At 38.5% G+C, this 19095-nt stretch overlaps 1 protein-coding gene across 33 annotated transcripts in view; it reads right to left on the bottom strand.

Annotated features, from left to right (window-relative positions):
* The window catches only part of DLG2 (discs large MAGUK scaffold protein 2), a 1976108-nt gene that overhangs the window by 138572 nt on the left and 1818441 nt on the right, over positions 1-19095 (bottom strand). For all 33 annotated transcript variants that reach the window (XM_049098993.1, XM_025419434.3, XM_025419437.3 and 30 more), the window contains one exon: positions 12023-12137. In XM_049098993.1, the coding sequence (XP_048954950.1) occupies positions 12023-12137 (115 nt within the window). The remainder of the gene's footprint in view (positions 1-12022; positions 12138-19095) is intronic.

Here is a 19095-nt window from a genome sequence, read left to right as displayed (position 1 = left end):
GAATGGGGGAGCATATATGAAATCAAGCATATCTAAGAAAATGTGGATATCTAGAAACTTTGGACATTAAGGTTAAGAACACAGATTTGGCAGACAAAATTGAGTTTGTTCTACTTTTTTTTTTGCTGTGTAACTTTGGCAAGAACATAAATTATCTAACCTTGGTTTCATTAACTGTATAATGGGTGTGATAATGACACTCCCTCATAGATATTATGAGATTTTAATTCTCATCACCATCTTGTCCTCAGGATACCTGAATCCATTATATAATCAAGGACTCATAAGAAGATTGTAGTGTGCTGTGGAGGTGGGAGTAGTGTGGGACATCCATTTAAGAGGGACTGGGCAGGAACAGGGAATTTTAGGAAAAGAGAAAAATGTCATCATCTTATAAAGAGCCAACAGTTAGGTTCATTCAACATAAGCTTTTTAGAAAGTGCAGAAATCCTTCATTGACCTGGCTTCACAGCAACCAGAAACACAGAGACATCTTCTTGATGACTAACTCAGAGTGCTCCTTAATAAGGAAGAAGGAGATGAAACAGTTCAGAAGCCACTGGAACAGGTTTAAGAGCTTTGTCTGGAGAGTAAGAATTAACTACAAAGTTAATTTACATGAGAATTTGTATTTTTATAATAGGGGTCACTAGAAGCTACCAAATATCCTGTTTATTGTAAAGTTCTATTCAGTTAGCATCACATTTTCTCAGTATTTTCCCATGAAATCAGATTTTTTAAAAAATAGGTGTAGGATCCCACATCTGAAAGGCCAAATCTGTATTTTTAGGAAAATTAAAGTGGAGATGGCACACGAAACAAGCAATCTGGCTTGAAATGATACAGCATAAAAATGTTTTAAAAAACAATGAAAGAAACTATAATTATAATGATACTTTTTAAAAGAGTCTATTTTTAAATTGAAGAATGACAGAAATGTAAATAAATGAAAGTACAACTTAAAAATAATGAAACATAACTTTGATGATGGGAAATTCCTTCTTACCTTTTAATAAGCATCACTAAAAAGCATCAGTTTATCACCAAGCATGGATTTGGGCTTCCTACTTATTGAGAAAATTATATAAAAGCTAAAACACATGAGGAAAAAGCAAATCTATAAGATGTTATTCTTTCTTAAGAAAAAAACAAAGGTAAAGAATGCATCCCAAGCATTTTAGAATCATTTAGATTGGACCAAAAGATCTAAGATCAAGAACTAAACAATATAGCCATTATGTTTACCTTAATTTTTTTCAGCTATGGGGTAGAATTACATGGACAGTGGAAATAGGTAGATTCATCTCGCCAGGTTTTAAAATATAAATTTTAAAATTTGGAGTGTTTTTCCTGGTAGTCCAATTATGTTCTTATTTTTCTTTGGGCATGAAAGTGCCCTTTCTCATATAAAATAATGGCAAAAATAAAGGGCAATAAATTAGAAATATATATTATAACATGTATGTGTGTTTATTATTTTTAAAATTCTTAGTGAAATCAAGTTGTCAATCCCACATCAGGTCCCTGATTTTTTTTTTTTTTTTTTTTTTTTTTAGTTCTAATGTTGCTGGTCATGGGAATTTATAAGTCCTACAGCCTTTGCATTTAGAAAATGAACCTGGAAAGGACACTAACACCCACAGTTTCCAGGGATTTCCAAAGTTCTCTGAGAAACTTCTGTGCCTATCTTAAAAATTTAGGCCTAAGGAACAAAGGAAGGGGGCAGAAACTTGCAGAACAGAAAGACTAAAATGTACCGCTGTTGCTAAATAAATGTGAAATAATGACACTACTTAGCTTTTGGAAGATTTACTTCAGTGGAGAGAGATGACTCAAAGTGCACTGTTGAAAGCTCAAAGCAAGTGGGAACTTAAAGTCTCAGGCATTAAGAGGGCTGGCACATAGTGTTTCTACAGATCATAAAATCAGGCATTGAGATAATTTGTATAAAGTACTCTTGCAGGTAAAAGACAAAACTTGGATCCTTGAAAACGTTCTCAATGCTGACTTCACCTTTCTTCCATTTACCACATGTTATACTAACAACACACATGCTTCAGCTTCGAGCAAAATGTCCTAAACCAGGTGTCAGCAGGACCGACTTCATAGGTTTGGGACCTGTGTGGTAGCACAGGGTCCTGTGCTTAGTATTATTCTCTGGTCTTTTACTATCTTGATATTCTTTAATTTTTGCACTTTGCACTGGGCCCCGCGAACTGTGTAGCTGGTAGTAGATGTCAGGCTGCATGTCCTACCACACGTGGGGCACTTCAGTTGTGTTCCTTGATGTGCTACACAGGCTGCAGAATTTGTCTTAGCAGAAGAGGGGCAGTACTTTGTTTATACAGTTGTAATGGCCATACCTCAGTGTGGACTCATTCAATTTATTTTTTTATTTTTATTTTTAATATTTATTTATTTATGATAGGCACACAGTGAGAGAGAGAGAGGCAGAGACACAGGCAGAGGGAGAAGCAGGCTCCATGCACCGGGAGCCCGACGTAGGATTCGATCCCGGGTCTCCAGGATCGCGCCCTGGGCCAAAGGCAGGCGCCAAACCGCTGCGCCACCCAGGGATCCCTGGACTCATTCAATTTAATCACAAATCCACATGCTGTGGGTATCCTCAAACTAGTGTATAGGATCTAAGGTGATGAGGTTATTAACTGCCCATACGACATTTAATAATGCATAAGTAGTTTTATTAAAATCATGTGCTATGTAACATGGCAATAAATGAAACACAAGTCAAACACTTAAAAAAGGTACAAGTGAGATGCGCGTTTACACATCTTTAAAGAAAGTGGACTGAGGCGAAGTCCTGGCACTATTCTAGACTTGGAAAAGAGAGTAGAGAGCTTAATGTTCTGAGCCTCGGTTCCTTAGCTGAAAACTGTGGGAGAACAGGACCTACTTAACAGACATATTGTATCAATCAAATCCAATCTATGAGTCCTTCCAGAAAGTCACATGACACTGAAGGTAGTAGGCATTTGTTTGGCTAAATGGTTAAAAAACACCCAGTATAGTCAGAGATGGTTATTACTACTTAAAAGGACTGCTTACTCATACGATGAGGAAGGCACAAAGACCTTTGTTAGGCAGGGATCCACTCACAAGCCATGAGGTAACCAAATAAAATTGTAAATAAAATTAAATGCTCTCCAATCTTGTGACATCCATAATCCATTCATTGGATTGAGTCAGCAGTTAGGATATGCCAGATTATGCTATAATCAGGCAAATCTCCATATAAGAGAGGTGCACCCCATTCAGGCCAGTGGAGGGGACAGGGGAGTCAACAGGCAGGAAGCACAGAGAATGTGAAGGATAGAAGAGAGAAGTTAACATGTTCAGAGGAACACAGAGGGGCAGCTGCTCATTCAGCCAGCACTGAATTGTTGATGGTTTTCCTAATCCCTTGTTCCCTTAATCACCATCTTCAATTGCTACTGAAAACGTTCATTCAAAAAGTATTTACAGAATTCCTATAATGTATCAGGCATTGAGATTAAAGGATAAATAGCTTGAGTCTATTCCTTTGATCCTAACCTAACCTCGTGATTTCAGGTAAATTTTCCTCAATTCTTCCGTGCCCTCACTTTCACCTGTCCCTCCTGTGAGCATTCTGTGTCCCACCTTTTAGTGTTCTGCTCTCTTTTCTGGCTAAAGCTGTCTGGGTTGTTGTAGGAGGTAGTAATTTTGGGCTAAAAAGACAAGCATCTCCTCTAGAGATGAGGGGGCAGGAAGCAGAATCTAGACTGGTAGCATGACCCTTGTACACCTTGTGGACAGAAAAGATGCTCTACTAATCTTTTTATCCAAGAGCACAGTGCAGTATGAGCTGGATAGTTATGGCTCAAAAAAGGGTTTCTGGATGGATAAATGAATGAGTGAGTGAGTGAATGAATTAGGGTGCACCATTAATAAAAATGATACCTGGATTCTAAATCTTGGCATAGAGATAGAGGAAAATGTAATGGTCAGTGGAAGGGCCACCCATGTCCCTTTTGTCCTTCTTTCTATAGAAATATAAAAATTAAAAACCTTTAAAAATCAGGGCCAGGCTGTGATTTCAAGAGAAGCAAAAAACTCCCCCAGATCCCCAGTGACTCCTCCTCCTTTCTATTTCTGGCATAAAATTAGCTGCCTGAAGACAAAGCCTTTTATTCCACAATTAAGGATGCAATTAAAAATGCAAATGCCTGAAAGAGTGAGCATAATGCTAATGAGTCTCAAAATATAAATGAAGAATCAAATTCTACTCTGCTTCAAAGGAGGCAACGGCTTAGGAGGTAGGTTCTGAGCACTTACGGGGGATAACAGGACCTCCCCTTTACCTAATGAGTCCCATTGGCAGGCTCTTTTATAGACTTAGTTTAACTTAATCCAAACAACAAGCCTGTGAACTAGGTATTATGCGCATTTTATAAATGAGAATTTTGTTTTAGCAATCGATAAACTTTGAGGTCTGGACCAGAAGCCAGGTCTATCTGGAGGAAGTCAGTATAAAGTGTAAACCAAAGAGAGAGTCGATCAATATGAATTTAACCTGCGCTCCTATAGGGTCGACTTCATCTTTACTGTATGTAAGTACAAGGAGCATGGGCTTCATTGAGACATAAATCTTGGTAAAGAATATGGCTTGGCCACATAACACCTTGCATAAGTGGTTTTTAAGCCTCTTTGGCCTTCTGTACTGTTCTTCTTCTATAGAATGTTGATAATAATCATATCTGGCACAGCACTGTTGTAAGGTTTAAGGGAAGTCAGGAGTGAAGTCTAGGCACATAAGCTCTGGCCCCGAAGCGTGGCATATGCAGGCCACCCAGACGCTGGAGTATCTTCTCCAGACCTCTTCTGGTTTCTCAAGACTAGACTGTCTCTAGACTTTCTGCTTCATCCTGTTAAACTGTTTCAGGTACTTGGTCACATCTCTCTCAGTAAGATTCTCAAAGAAATAAATCTGAATCCAAGCAGTTTTAATGTCCTTTTTGGCTACAATATATCAGACTTCTGAATGAACAAATGATGATTTTACTAAATAAGAATATATGAGTGAATGACTGAGAAGTAATACAAATGCCACTGTCAGCCAGCCCAGTGCTGGTACTGGGCAGGGGGTACACGCAGATGATTGTAATACGTCTTCTGGGGACAGCGATTGAGAGCATGCTGGGTCCAAGTTGGAGGGAAGGAAGATAAAATTTGGACTTGTAATAAGTCTACAGACTTCATGGGTTTGTTTTAAATGTCCTTGAGAAATCCATAGCCACATGAAGTTAGTAGTGGCTTCACACTGGAGCAAAGTCCCCGGACAGGCTCCATTTGACATTCTTTCTTCCCACCCCCACATTACTGACCAGCAGCACACTGGAGCAGGAAGTAGAGTAGAAGGGTATACTACCATTTAAAGTAAAAACCAGGGGTGCCTGGGTGGTTCAGTCAGTTAAATGTCTGCCTTCAGTTCAGGGCAGGATCCCAGGGTCCTGGGATAGAGCCCTGGCTTCTTCCTTCCTCTCCCCTGCACGACACTCCCCCCTGCTAGTTCTCTCTCTATCTCTGTCAATAAAATAAAATAAAATCTTAAAAACATAAAAAAAACAAAGACCAGAGTCTCTTCCCTATAGGATGATGTAGCTTCCGCCTCCCAACAAAGTTCAGTCAGGTGGGAACCTCCTTCCCCTAGAACAAAAACCCATCAGGATAAAGAATCCTGAGTGGAATTCGTTTTCTCAAGATTGTCCTCGATGTAACTTCCAAAGGAAGACTAAGACTGTTGATCATGAGACACAGGATGAAGTTCACCCTGCGCCTTGCCCCTTCCCTAAATCCTCTCACTAAGAGGGTATCTATCGGCTATGTGTGCTTGGCTAAATCTATTATTGAATTAGCCCCCAGCTTAAAGAGAGTTACAGAGTTCAGCAGGCAAATGAAGTAGGCTGAAAGGCCCTCTAGTGCCAGATGTTTCCTGGATATCCTAGTACCAGTAGGTAAAACCTGTGTTCTTAGGACATGACCAGACTCTATGGACTTGGTGGCAGCCCAGCTGGTATCAAACTTGTATAGGACTCGTTGTCTAAGGATCTTGGCTTATATTCTATTTTTTCTTTCATATCTGTATAGGAAAGAGAGTCTAGGAATTAATTCATTCAACAATTATTTACTAAGCAAACTTCTTTATGCCAGGCACTATGGCATAAGACACTAAGGGCATAATAAAATGAAGACATTAACTGGAATTTGCAGGTCCAGTATTGAATGGTGTTTCCATTTCAAGGGCCTTTACCATGAAAACTTAATAAAGACTAGAATGATCATTATTTTAACAGATTTTTTTTTTTTTAACAGATGGGTTTTAAATACCAGTGATCTTCTAGGCAGGTAGGAAGCCTAATAGGAATACTGCAAAAATTCAAAAAGGATAATTGCCAGCATATAATGCATGAAGTATCAGGAAATAATGATCTATACATAGTATTTGCATTGTCTACAGATAAGGACTATAAGAATCCTGAGGGAAGGAGGTGTGTGTTCTTATTCATCTCTGTATCCTCAACATCTGCCATAGATGTTACACTCTAGGAAAGTATGTAAATCATGTTTATTGAATGTAAGAATCAATGCACTAATCAATCAATGAATGAAAGCCTTATGTTCAACAATGGGGCAGGAGGCAGACCTAAGAGCATTTGTCATATTACAGCCTTTGAAGCAAAAGGTGTCTTTAGGAAGCAGCAAAAGGTGGTGAGAGGATTTGGAGGGGTAGGGATGGGTTGTGGGGTGTCAGCTTCTGCTTTGTCCTCAGCTTGCCTTCTGTCCCCTAATCAGTATGAGAGATGTCTGGTGAGTTGACAGATCTGGGCATCCCGGAGCCTACAATTCTGATCCCCCCACTTCAGCCTCCATGGTATCTAAATGTGAAAAAATGTAAAATGGTGCCAGGATGTCTGTCCTCCTTCTCTTGCTGAAAGGAAGCAAGAGAAAACTAGGAGAAAACAGTAGTTTGTTCAGGACCATTTCTATAATCTCTCTGTCCTGTAGAGGAGAGGTTGCCTTCATAATATACAATAAATATCACCAATTAATTGTTTCCTGTGTGTCAGGTATTTAAATTCACAGTTTTATTTAGTCCTTACTACCAGTTTATGGTATCCTATCACTATTTGCATTTCACAAAGAAACCAAGGCCAGAGAGACTGATTTGTCCCAAATCACTTGAGCTAGTAAGCGGCAGAATCAGGACTTAAATTTTGTCTGTCTGGAATAATCCAGCAACTGGTTCTTCAACGCTGTTCTGTGCTGCCTCACATACAGGCCCTGGATGTCTATGCTTATATCCAGTCTAACTCTGTGATCTTGGGGAAATTATTTAACTTCTGTGAATCTCAGTTTTTTCATCTGTAAAATGGAGAAAACATTTTGTGACTCCTCAAGATATTGGGAGAATCATATGGGAAAACATATGTACAATACCATGAGCACAATGATTGGCCCACAGAAGGTGCCTGACAAGCGTTTTCTTTCACTTCCACTTCCTCATCTGTACCAAATTGGCTGAACAACCAACCCAGAGATCTGCTGAATATAATGCAGTGAAGGTATGCTCTCCTGCCTGCGTGAAGTGTCATTTGCCTGGAGTGCTCCTTCTTGTTTACTCCATCTGCAAGCTTTATATCATGACCCATTAGTGAGTCATTAAATCAAGTTAATGAGTTGTGATCTTCATTTTTTAAAAAAAGGGAGACAAACAGAACGGAAAATAAAATAACACTTTACAAAAAAAGTACAATTTAACTAAAAAGTTTTTCAGCTTTATGCTGTATGTATTTACTGGGTCACAGTGAAGAACGTTTTTCTTACTTAGAAGTTTTCAAGTTAACTCCCATAAGATCTTTAAGAATCAGTTCAGCAGTCTTTGCATTACGAAGCAATGAAGGGTCCAGGCCTTTCTAGAGCTAATTTTCCACCCCACACTGCATTGTGATTGTCTTCCTCTCATCTTCATCTCATCTCCAATTGAATAAGAGATTCTTGTGGACAGGAAACATGACTTTTATGGCTGAGTCCTCAGTGTTCATTATAGGACAGAGAGGTTATTCACTTGAACTCTCAAAATTGATTCCTTTGATTAACAAATGAACATGGGCCAGGCTTCACTCTGTCCTGTGACCTTTTACTCCCCATTGGTGAACTACGCAGCTTTTCTTTCCACCTCTCCCCATTCTCCAAGTCCTGGGTGCTCTTGCTCTCCTTTTTATCATAAGAAAGGCTCTTTCCTTAGCTATTTGCACTTTTATGTGATTTCAATCACCTACATCTCTGATTCTTAGTAGCATTTGGATATAAAGGTCCATTCCTATTAGCAGCAGGAAAAGCCCTGTTCTCTGTCACAGGGATGCTTTCACCAGCTGGTAGGTAAGAAAGAGCACATATTTTAGAGGCAGGGAGAGCTCAATCTGCCCACATAGAGAGCCTCGAAATATGTGCAACAAAATGCGTATTCCAGTGGCTCGGGAGCTCAAGTGCATCTACATCTGAAGAATTCATAATGTACTTATGAAGTATTTTGAAAAATATTTTATTCAAATTTTTAACATTTTATTTACTTTTAAGGTTCTACAACTATATGTTTCACAATGCAAGAAATACACAATACAAAAAGCCCCGTAAATCAAATATATCCAAATCATTCACATAGAACATGTACAGTGTTATCACAAGCAGCAATCAACTCCATTTGTACAGCACTACCAAAGTACTTCAGGCACCTTACACAAAAGATTCAAAGAAGGAAAATAATTACAAATAGATTGGAAAATAGAGAGGGTTGGCTCAAGTTTAGAATGCTGCCTGGCTCAGATATGCTAGTTCCCCCTCCCTCCTTTCAACACTTTCAGGACAAATTGCTATCACCTGGGTGGATTATTTCTAGTAAGGGAATAAGGCCAGCTCATGCAAGATGTAGCCTCTCAGACACAGCCAAGGCAGGGTTAGATTTGAGTGTGTGTGTGTGTGTGTTTGTGTGTGTAGGGAAGAGGAAGCAACTCCTAGGGGAAGGGTGGTTTTGTGGTGCAGACAAATATCCTACAAGTCAGCTAAATTGTTTATCATAGAACAAAGAAAGGCTGTTAGCTTTCCGGTTTAGGTTTTGGCTTCATGGAAAAATACCAATGAAACTAAAGAAATCCCATATGTCCTATAGTGCAGTTTATCCAGTGTAAAAACCCCAAAAGGGTTTGTGTTTGAGTTTCTCCTCTCGGCTAATCTATTCTTTAATCTAAGAGTTCAGGGCTGAGCTGCCAGGAGCAGATTGGGAATTATAGCTAAAGTGCGTTCAACAGCTGATACCACAGAAGCTGAGCCCTTGGGAGGTGGAGTGAGAAGGGAGGTAAAAGATCTTACCCCACCACCAAAAAGCTGTGGCACATCTCTTCCCTCCTGGGGCCTCAGTTTCCTCTCCTGTAAATTAAATAGTGGACCTGGTGATAGCTATGATTCCTTCCAGCTCTAGACTTACATAAAGCCAAGCATAAGAATATTCCAGGATGTCATTCTCAGATTAAAGAAACATGCTCATCATTTGATATTTATATAATCAGAGAAATCCTGCTACTAATTTATTTTGAGAGAGCAACTTAGTTGACTTTCTAAAATAAGTACAACCAACTGGCACTGGCCCTATTCAAGTGCTCTAGATAAAGCAAGCATCTCTATGAAAATCCTATAGCCATATTTGGTGTAACCCTACCCCCCAACCCCCAAAAGGCTGGGGTGGGGGTGGGGACAAAGGTACAAAGTTACTAAAGTACAAAGGTACTAAAAAGATCCTTTTTTAGTAAGAATTCCCTTAGGCTTTGCTAGTTCATTCCATTGCATTGCCTTTTTGCTGTTGTTGTTGGGGTAGGGTTTGTCAGTTTTATCACAGCGTATGAAAACAAGGCCAGGGGGGTCTTCTAAGTTCTTTCCTTCTGATTTTACTTATATATGGCCACTATCTCTTCCAATTTTATGCCTCTAAGAGTCATTTAATGCTAAGATCAGCCCTCTAGGTACTAAATAAGTATTAATAATTATACATTTGGAAAACAAATATCTTATTTGTATAGTAGAGAGATCATTTGGAGAATTTCCCATGAAGTGTCAGCTATTTTTGAGTGTCACTGAAAAGAAGTTCCTCATTTCAATGCAACTTCCAACTGTTAGAATGCGATTAAGATAACATTCTTTATTACCTTAAATCCTCATCTCTTTTGTATGTCATTCTTTATTTATCATTTTAGAGAATAAAGGTTTGGGTCTGATTAATACTACTCTTTCAAATTAGTCTATTCATTTTATGTTATATCACTCTATTACTCCATTTAATTTTCCTAATCTTCCACAACTTAACTCAAAAGACTAAACTATTACCAGTATATTTTCAGCAAAGTTCTTCTAGTACATTAACATTCTTCTGCATCCTATTTTTTTAACAAGATATCAACAATATGATAATTTTTCCTTTCAGTGTTATTCTATATATCTATTTCATTTGCATTAACTGATTTTTCTCTATCCTATTAACCGAATTGGCTTTTCCCAATTTGCTACCCAAGAGTAAAGCATTTCAAGATTTAAAATATTTTGCATTACAAAGACCAGCAATATAAAGCCAGAAGGGAGAAAAGAAAAGCCACTTTCCATCATATCTGTGACTTTGCGACAAAACTTGTTCCAGGGTGGTTCTTAATAGCTGCTGTTGTGGATTACACTGGAGTATATCAAAATAATCTTGTGAAATTCAAATTTGGAACATCAATAGTCAAAAATAATTTTGTTTTTTATCCTGTTTTTATTTTAAATCTCAGGGCTTCCTAAGTATTTGAACGCCCTAGAATAAGAAGGGACTCTATGTTTTCTCCAAGGACCAGCAAATCAAGGCCTTTGAGAATGTGCTACCATCTGAAATCCTGCTCCCTTCTTGGTCCTGCTGTACCTATCTGATACACACAGAAGATAACATCAGAGCCAAAGTGGAATCAATGGAACATGTCAGTTCAACTACATAATTTAGTATCCATAACATACCCTTCATGCTAGGGAAAAACAGTAAAATCTCAGGTGAGGAGGATATGACCTTTGGTGGGAGTCAGACCAGATTTTGGGGCCAATTGAAGAGAGGAGAATGCGATGAGGATTGGGAGTGGTTCCTCCAGTGGCACACAGATTCATTTTGACAACTTATTAGGTACCATTTCTCTCCTTTGGTTGTTAATACTTATATTATTTTAAAAAGTACAGTCAGCATGGATGAAGTATATTTTGGAAGGGATATAGGAGGCATGCACTAAGAAGAGGTGCATGTTATAGTTCATTGATGATGGATCTTATTCAAGAGTTAACTACAGGGCTAAGAGACCGGAATGCATTTCAAGTTCAATCAATCTTTTTTTTTTTTTTCCTGGTAAATTAATGCATTTTGTCAGGCAAGGAACAGGTAACTTTCACAGTCTGAGAAACGATTGGTCACAAGATACCACAGAAGAAAGTCTTTCCACCAAAACTTGTTGGTAAGAAGCATGTAACTCTTTCACAGAGAACTTTGACTTTCAATCAATACACCAAAGTTCATGCAATATATATCAAGCAGGTCAAGAGGTGATACAAGAATATTTTCTTCCTATACTGACGGTAAGAAAATATCCAAGGCATTGGTCCATATATTCAATTTAAGATGATCAGGAATGAAAATGTTTCTTCTCATTATTTTACTGCAACCTGTACTAAGAACTTGACCCTAGACCATAACATTCTCAAAGAGTAACTTATTAAAAGCAGGGCTTTTTAACTAATTTAACATAGTAACATTTCAAAATGTCTTCAAAGTGGTTAAAAATAGTCTTACAGTCTTACAGTGGTGTATTGATGAGCATGAGTTAATAAGAACACATGTTCCATTGGCACAAGGTGTTGCCTTTATCTCCCCAAGCTGCATGGCTCACAATGTGGAGATCACAGTAAGAAATGCTCCTTTGCCTACCTGACATAGAGGGAGCGTTTTTGATTGGTTCGCAGGGACCCGGACCCGGAGCTCATGCTGTGGTTCATCATCTGCTCGCGTAGGTCATGGATTTTGGCCTCAAATCGAGCGTAATCTGGGAAAGGAAACAAAGATGGTAGATTTGGTCCTGAGACTTCAGAGAAGGAGAAATCGTGCACAGCCAAGACAGCTACTTGTCCCTGATGTTGGTTGCTTTGCCAAAACTTAGGGAAATGCACAACTCAAAAGGGTGAACATGAAGGGATCAGTTGCTTAATATTATTTATTTGCAGACATTCACAAAAGGAAAAGGACATTCACAAAAGGAAATCAGTTACTTCCCCAAATGTAAATAGAAATTATGCTGCCATCAAATCCCCACATGTGATAAGTCCATGGGGGAAGAGGTGTGCAACGTTATATATGGGCAGCACAGGGCATACCTGTGATGATAAAAATGTGCTGTCTTGACTGTGGTAATGGATACAGGTAATTGCACATGTGAAGAAATTATATACAACTAACTATACTCATATATACTCACACAAATGAGTCCAAGTAAAACTGGGAAAATTGGAATTAGATTGATGGATTATATCAAAGTCAGTATCCTGGCTGTGATACCATGCTATAGTTTTACAAAATGTTCCCATTGGAGGAAAACTATAAGTAAAAGTTACATGGATCTTCCTGTATTATTTATTGCAACTGCATATGAATCTATAATTATCTCAAAATAAAAGTTTTAATTTAGAAAAGGGGAAAAAAAACAACCCACCAAGACCATGAACAAACAAATATACAAGGAATTAGCAATGTTATTGGGAGGGGAGTTTGAGTCTACAGTTAACTTTCAGCCTGATAGACTGAGAACCAAGTGTTTGGTGATGAATTGTGTAAAAAAACCCCAAAACTAAAAAAACCAACCTTCCTTTTAATTTGACTAAATTTTTTTTTCTGCTACAGGATTGTTAGAAGCTGATCATTTGGGATTATACCTTAATTTTGCCTTATAACTTTAATATAAAATCCATACACTAAACCTCATCACTTCTAAGATGCATAATATATTTAAATCAGCTTCTAGGAGAATGGCATTGGAAATGAGGGTAAATATATTTTAGAAACATTCAAACATATGGGCCTAAAATATCAAGAAAATATAGATATATATCATACTATTTCTTCATAGGAAAAGTATTTTTTCCAATAAAAAAATGAAGACAACACAAATAGAAGACAGCATAAATAGGTTTTAAGATACTTATTAACACAATCAGCATGTAAAAAGTAAAAGCTTCTGAAGTTTTTATATTCCTGATCACAATTTGTTCTTTCATCTCCGTGGCACATAGTGTTTTACTTTAGTAAAATCGAGTAGGTGAGAAGGCCAATTTACTTACAAGGTAAATGTAAAAATGCTAGTTCGAATTATAAATAGTTCTTTTGATTACAAAGAAATTCATCATAAAGAATTTTTTAAAATGCTAATTCAAATGATAAATTGTTCTTTTATACAGAGGAACTCATCATAAAGCATTTCCTTAATACATTTCAAAAAACAATTTGATTTTCAATTCAACTTATTCATAACTTTTCATAAAAAACAAGGATGACTAAATGAACATAATAAAAGATGATCTACTTGCAGTGTTTCAAATTCTTTACAACAAAAAGTTCCACAAATTAAATTTAAGCTCAATTTACTATCTGTTGGTTATTATGGGGTAGTATATCATAAAAGAGAAGATGTGGGGCAGCCCCGGTGGTGCAGCGGTTTAGTGCCGCCTGCAGCCTGGGGTGTGATCCTGGAGACCCGGGATCGAGTCCCACATCGGGCTTCCTGCATGGGGCCTGCTTCTCCCTCTGCCTGTGTCTCTGCCTCTCTCTAGCTCTCTCTAAATGAATAAATAAATAAATCTTAAAAAAAAGAAGAAGATTTGACCTTGGTTTTCAGTGATAAATGGACAACTGGATAATGACCTATGAATGTTAAATATTTTTAAAGTTTAGTACTCTAAAGATAAAACCATAGAAGCTGACTGGAAATTTCTGGTGCTTAAGCAAAGTCTTATGTAATCTAGATTTGGAAGGCTTCCTCTTCAAAGCTTAGCTTTAAGTAATTAAGTCCTAAATGACTAAATAAGCAGAACACATATTTAACCTAAAATCTATTGATTATAATTTATGATATTTATTTCAACCCCTTTTTACAGAGAGAAAAAACATTCATTTATAACAATCGATATATGACACATATGACACTGTATACAGATTTAAATCATTTTGGGCAAGTCATCCTAAGAGTCAATTAATATTCATTGGCATCACATGGCAGACACTATGCTTAGTGCTATGTGGGCACTATTTCTTCCTTAAATCACAAAATAAAGTTCATGGATGTTGTCAAAATTTGGACCATATGGAAAAGCACAGAAGAAAAATTGAGAGGTCCTCTTAGCTCTTCTGCCTTCCCTACCTTTTCCTTCCTCCTCATTGCTGTCCTTTGCATAGCTTTCTCTAAAGATACATGATGTGCACAGGCAGTTATTAACTCATTTTTTTTAAAGATTATTTATTTATTTGAGAGACAGAGAGCGAGAGTGAAAGAGCATGAGCTGGGGAAGAAGCAGAGGGAGAGAGAGAGACAGACTCCTTGTTGAGCTGGGAGCCCGATGCAGGACTTGATTCTAGGACCCTAGGATCTTGACCTGAGCCAAAGGCAAATACTTAACCAACTGAGCCACCCAAGTGCCCCCAACTCATTTCATATATATATACACACACATACCCACATACATATGAGATCGTAAATATATATTATGCTAATTGCTTTTTCTCTTTTTAACTATGTAACTTGGATCTTTTCCTGCCTTCTCCCAAATACATAGCTATATTTCTTAATACCCTTAATGGCATCACATGGTTAAGACTTTATTTAACAGTTGCAGAGAAGTACAGCAGAAGATAGACCCATCCAGCTTTTTGCTGTTATTAACAGGATACCAGGCTATGTGAGCACATTTATGGAAGGTTGATATAATGCTATGGTGCAGGTACGAGTCAAAGCTTTGCACAGACGTCATGCAGCCCCCACTCCTAGAGAATCAGATACTCTGGCCTGGAAACAAAGCAGGATCTCTTAGGGTCTTCTGAGCGTGCTTCCACATTGCTACTTCCTAAATACCAGGCATTTCCCTGAGAATTACTAAATCCCCCATCTGCTCCCAGGATACCCTCTCTTACAACTTTGGTGACTGCACTACCGTGATAAAAACCTCAAGTCCCACCTCCTATCTCCTACTAAAGCATCTTAATTCAGTGCCAGTCCCCGATGCCATTTGACCACTTTCATACTTTTTTGTGCTTATCACAGCAAATTGCAGTGTTTTGTGCCGTTGCTCATCTTCCTCATTTAGACTGAGCTCTCTGAGAGCAGAAGCCACAACTCACTCTCGTTGGGCTTCCCTGTTCCTAAAATAGTGTCTGGTATGCAGGAGGCATTTAATAATAGGGGTTCAATAAATGTTTTCTGAATGAATCATGAATGAGGAAGTAAGCAGAACCATTAAATAAGTTTAGTTATAAAATGCCTACAGGTACTGAAATTGTCTGTTCTTGATGTTAAGGATTTTTTTTAAACGAAGAAAGACAACATTCAGGACGCCTGCTCAGCGGTTGAGCATCTGCCTTCAGTGCGGGGCGTGATCCTGGAGACCGGGGATCGAGTCCCATGTCAGGCTTCCTGCATGGAGCCTGCTTCTCCCTCTCCCTGTGTCTCTGCCTCTCTCTCTCTCTCTCTCTCTCTGTGTGTGTCTCTCATGAATAAATAAATAAAATCTTAAAAAAAAAAAAAAAGACAACATTCTTCTCCTGTGGGACTGACTTCTTTTTTCAAGGCTAAATAGTCTATCCAATTTCAGAGTTTTATTCCTATCTAATTGCTGCCACTCCCAAATCCCATTGATACTTTTCTTGTTCTCCAGGTGATCTCTGTGTTCTCCCCACTTCAGGCATGTCATACATTGGAAACACTTCTCCGATACTTAACCTGTATCTGATAAGCACTTTGTAAGGCTCTTCTGGTTGTCACATTTTATATGTCACAACAGGCTACTTGCTTTAATAGTAAGCTGTGTTCTCTTTATTGTATGGCTCATTAGATTTCCCAGATGTTTTCTGCCTTGCTTTTGAAATGTTTGTTTTACACCATATTCTACACTGTTTACACTCCCCACTGTGGACAGGGAAGTGTTGTGTTATATTGAATTTGTCTTCATTAGAATATATCCTGCCCTCAATTCCTCCACTTTGACAGTCGTGTTAACCACAAATCCTATGTTTTTATTTCTGTTTAAAAGTGCTTGCCCAACTCTTCACTCTTTTTTAAAAATTTATTTATCGATGTTTAGTAAGAAAGAGAGGGAGAGAGACAAAGGAAGTTGGGGGAGAGAGGCAGAGAGCATCTCAAGCAGAGCCCTATGTAGACTTGATTCCACGACCCATGAGATCATGATCCAAGCCAAAACCAAGAGTCAGAAATCTAACCGACTGAGCCACGCAGGCACCCCGTTATTTTTTATTTTATTATTACTTGATTATTATTCATTATTACATGAAGTAGCCTCCATGCCATTGTGGGGCTTGAACTCATGAACCCACTATCAAGAGTTGCATGCTCCACTGATTGAGCCAGCCAGGGACCCCTCTTCACTATTTTTTTTTTTTGAAAAGAAAATTTAAGTATAAGTAATTTCATCAGAGCAGAAGCAATAAAATCTGAATTTACAAATATAAATGGTATTTGTGAGAGTCACACAGGGACAGAGGGAGAAGAGGAGGAATGTCTCCAGCTTCTCAGAGATGAATGAGTTTATGGTGAGAAATGCTCAAGAATAAACAAGAAAACAGGTCTGTAAATTGTGAGATAGAACTTCTTTATGTCTTATAATGGTGCTGAAAATCACAGTTTGCAGCATGACAAAAACTACCACCACCATGTCCGTTTAAGCTTAATCCCTGCTCGTCTCCCTAAAGCTTTCAGCCCCATTTCTGCTTTCCTTTTTCATAGATTTTTCAGTCAAATCCTAACACTCAGGGGGAACATTTATGTGAGATCTGAAAGCGCTCCAATCTTTACATCATCTAAAGGAGAATTCCTGTTCTCTGAGCACCAGTAATGGGCTAGTGTCTGTGTGGTATAATTGAAATATTATTTCTCCTAACAAAGCTCTGAGGTAGGTATACCATTTTCAAGATGGTATACTAAATGGAATGATATACAATGGATGACATACAAATGGATGGTATGGAAACAAAGGCAGAGAAGCTAATTAACTTCACCAAAATCACTAAATTGACCTTGGATCTTTGTGAGGTCAATTTATTTCCATTATATCATGATATCTGATATAACATCTTACTTCTCCTTTAGAATCTAAGGTGTCCTCAACTCTCTCCTCTCTCTTGACATCTTGCTCTCCTTCTTCTCATCTGCTGTGTTGATCATGTGTACGCTGAGCTTCTTTATTGCCGTGCAAACCCCTTAGAGGGTGAGGATGCCTCGCCTATCTCTGGTCCCCAAACCTCGGGCCTGTCGTTCCTCGTGCTCTAGACTCAGGACTGTGTCAGGTGCTTGGCAGATAGTGTTGAATAAGACAGAACCTGAAGGAGTTTGCTTCCAGAATGTGACAATGTCAAGGAAATTAAGCATAAGAATGCTGAAGTGCGGAGTTGCATTAAAGAGGCAGCACCTTATTCTGTCTTACTTAGCATGAAATAGATGCCTGGTAAATGCTTTCAAAATTACAAGTTTGTATTTATTTTATGTTTTATGTTTCTTGGGGTTTTCTTGTGTAACAAGAAGCAAACTGCTGAAAACCAACTTCTAGGCAAATGTTTTAGAGGAGTTTCAAGAAATGTTATTTCCAGCTGGTTCTTTCTTCTATGTATGAAAAATTTCCCCTTCTTGGGCATGTAAATACAGTTGTTTTTGTTGAAACAGATTCATACTGGGATTGCATTACTTGCTTTCACTTGGTTGGACATGATGGGTGATAACAGTAGACAGGGTACAAAACGTGGTTTATACAGATGGGGTCAGAATCCTGGCTCTGCCACTTACTAGTTGTGTATTACTGTGAAAGTTATTAACCTTTCTGGGCTCAATTTTCTCATAAGTAGAACAGGAATAATAACTGTTTCTATGTCAAGATGTGTTGGGAAGATTACAAGAGAGCCTATGGACTTCAAGGGTTGGATCTTGGTAATGACTGGTAATTCCTCCGGGTAATTTTCACATGTAATTTAACACCTATTTTTATTCATTACTTGTAAAAGTCATAACCCCTTTCTGTATTAGGTAAAATGAAAACCTGTCTCCACTCCTAGAGCACCCCCCTCCCGGTATAGACTCATTCTGCCTATTATCAGTTTCTCAAGAGTTTGAGCTACTGATGGACACTTGGAGGGAGAAAGGCAAGGGTGTGAACACCATACACTGCACATGAGAAGGAGCTCTGCTATACACTCTGCTATACACTTCTGCAATTTGTCAAGAGTGAACGAGGAGACCCAGAATGCAAATCCACCCTATCATTCACACAGGAAAGGAGGCATTGCTTCTGTGAGGGGGCTGGCGTTGTTTGATGCAGGAAAATTAATCCGACTTGATTAAAGCTGCCCAACTGCTCACATTTTCAAGGCTCAGATGACCAGCCTCCTGTCTTAGAGAAGGAAACAATGAGCTCAGTGTGTTAGACAACAGCATGAAGCTACGGGCATGCTCTTCTCCAAGTGAACTGGTGGGGAGGGCACCCCTCTGCAGTTACAACCATGCTGCTGACTCCCAAATCATGAGATCAGAGGAAGCAGTGAGCAGAGGAAAGGCGATTAGGAACTTGAGTTTAGGAGGCCAGCTCTATATCTTAAGCCTATCATTTGCTACCAATGGGGCCGTGGGAAGTTTCTGAACCTTAGTTTGTTCATCTGCAAAATTGTGAGATTCCTCTCATAAAGTAGTTTTGAGAATCAAAATGAGATTTGACAGGAAGCACTTCACAAATGTAAAATAG

Source organism: Canis lupus, chromosome 21 (genome assembly GCF_003254725.2).
Source record: "Canis lupus dingo isolate Sandy chromosome 21, ASM325472v2, whole genome shotgun sequence".
NCBI classification, from domain to species: domain Eukaryota; kingdom Metazoa; phylum Chordata; class Mammalia; order Carnivora; family Canidae; genus Canis; species Canis lupus.
This window is presented reverse-complemented; position numbering and strand designations above follow the sequence as displayed.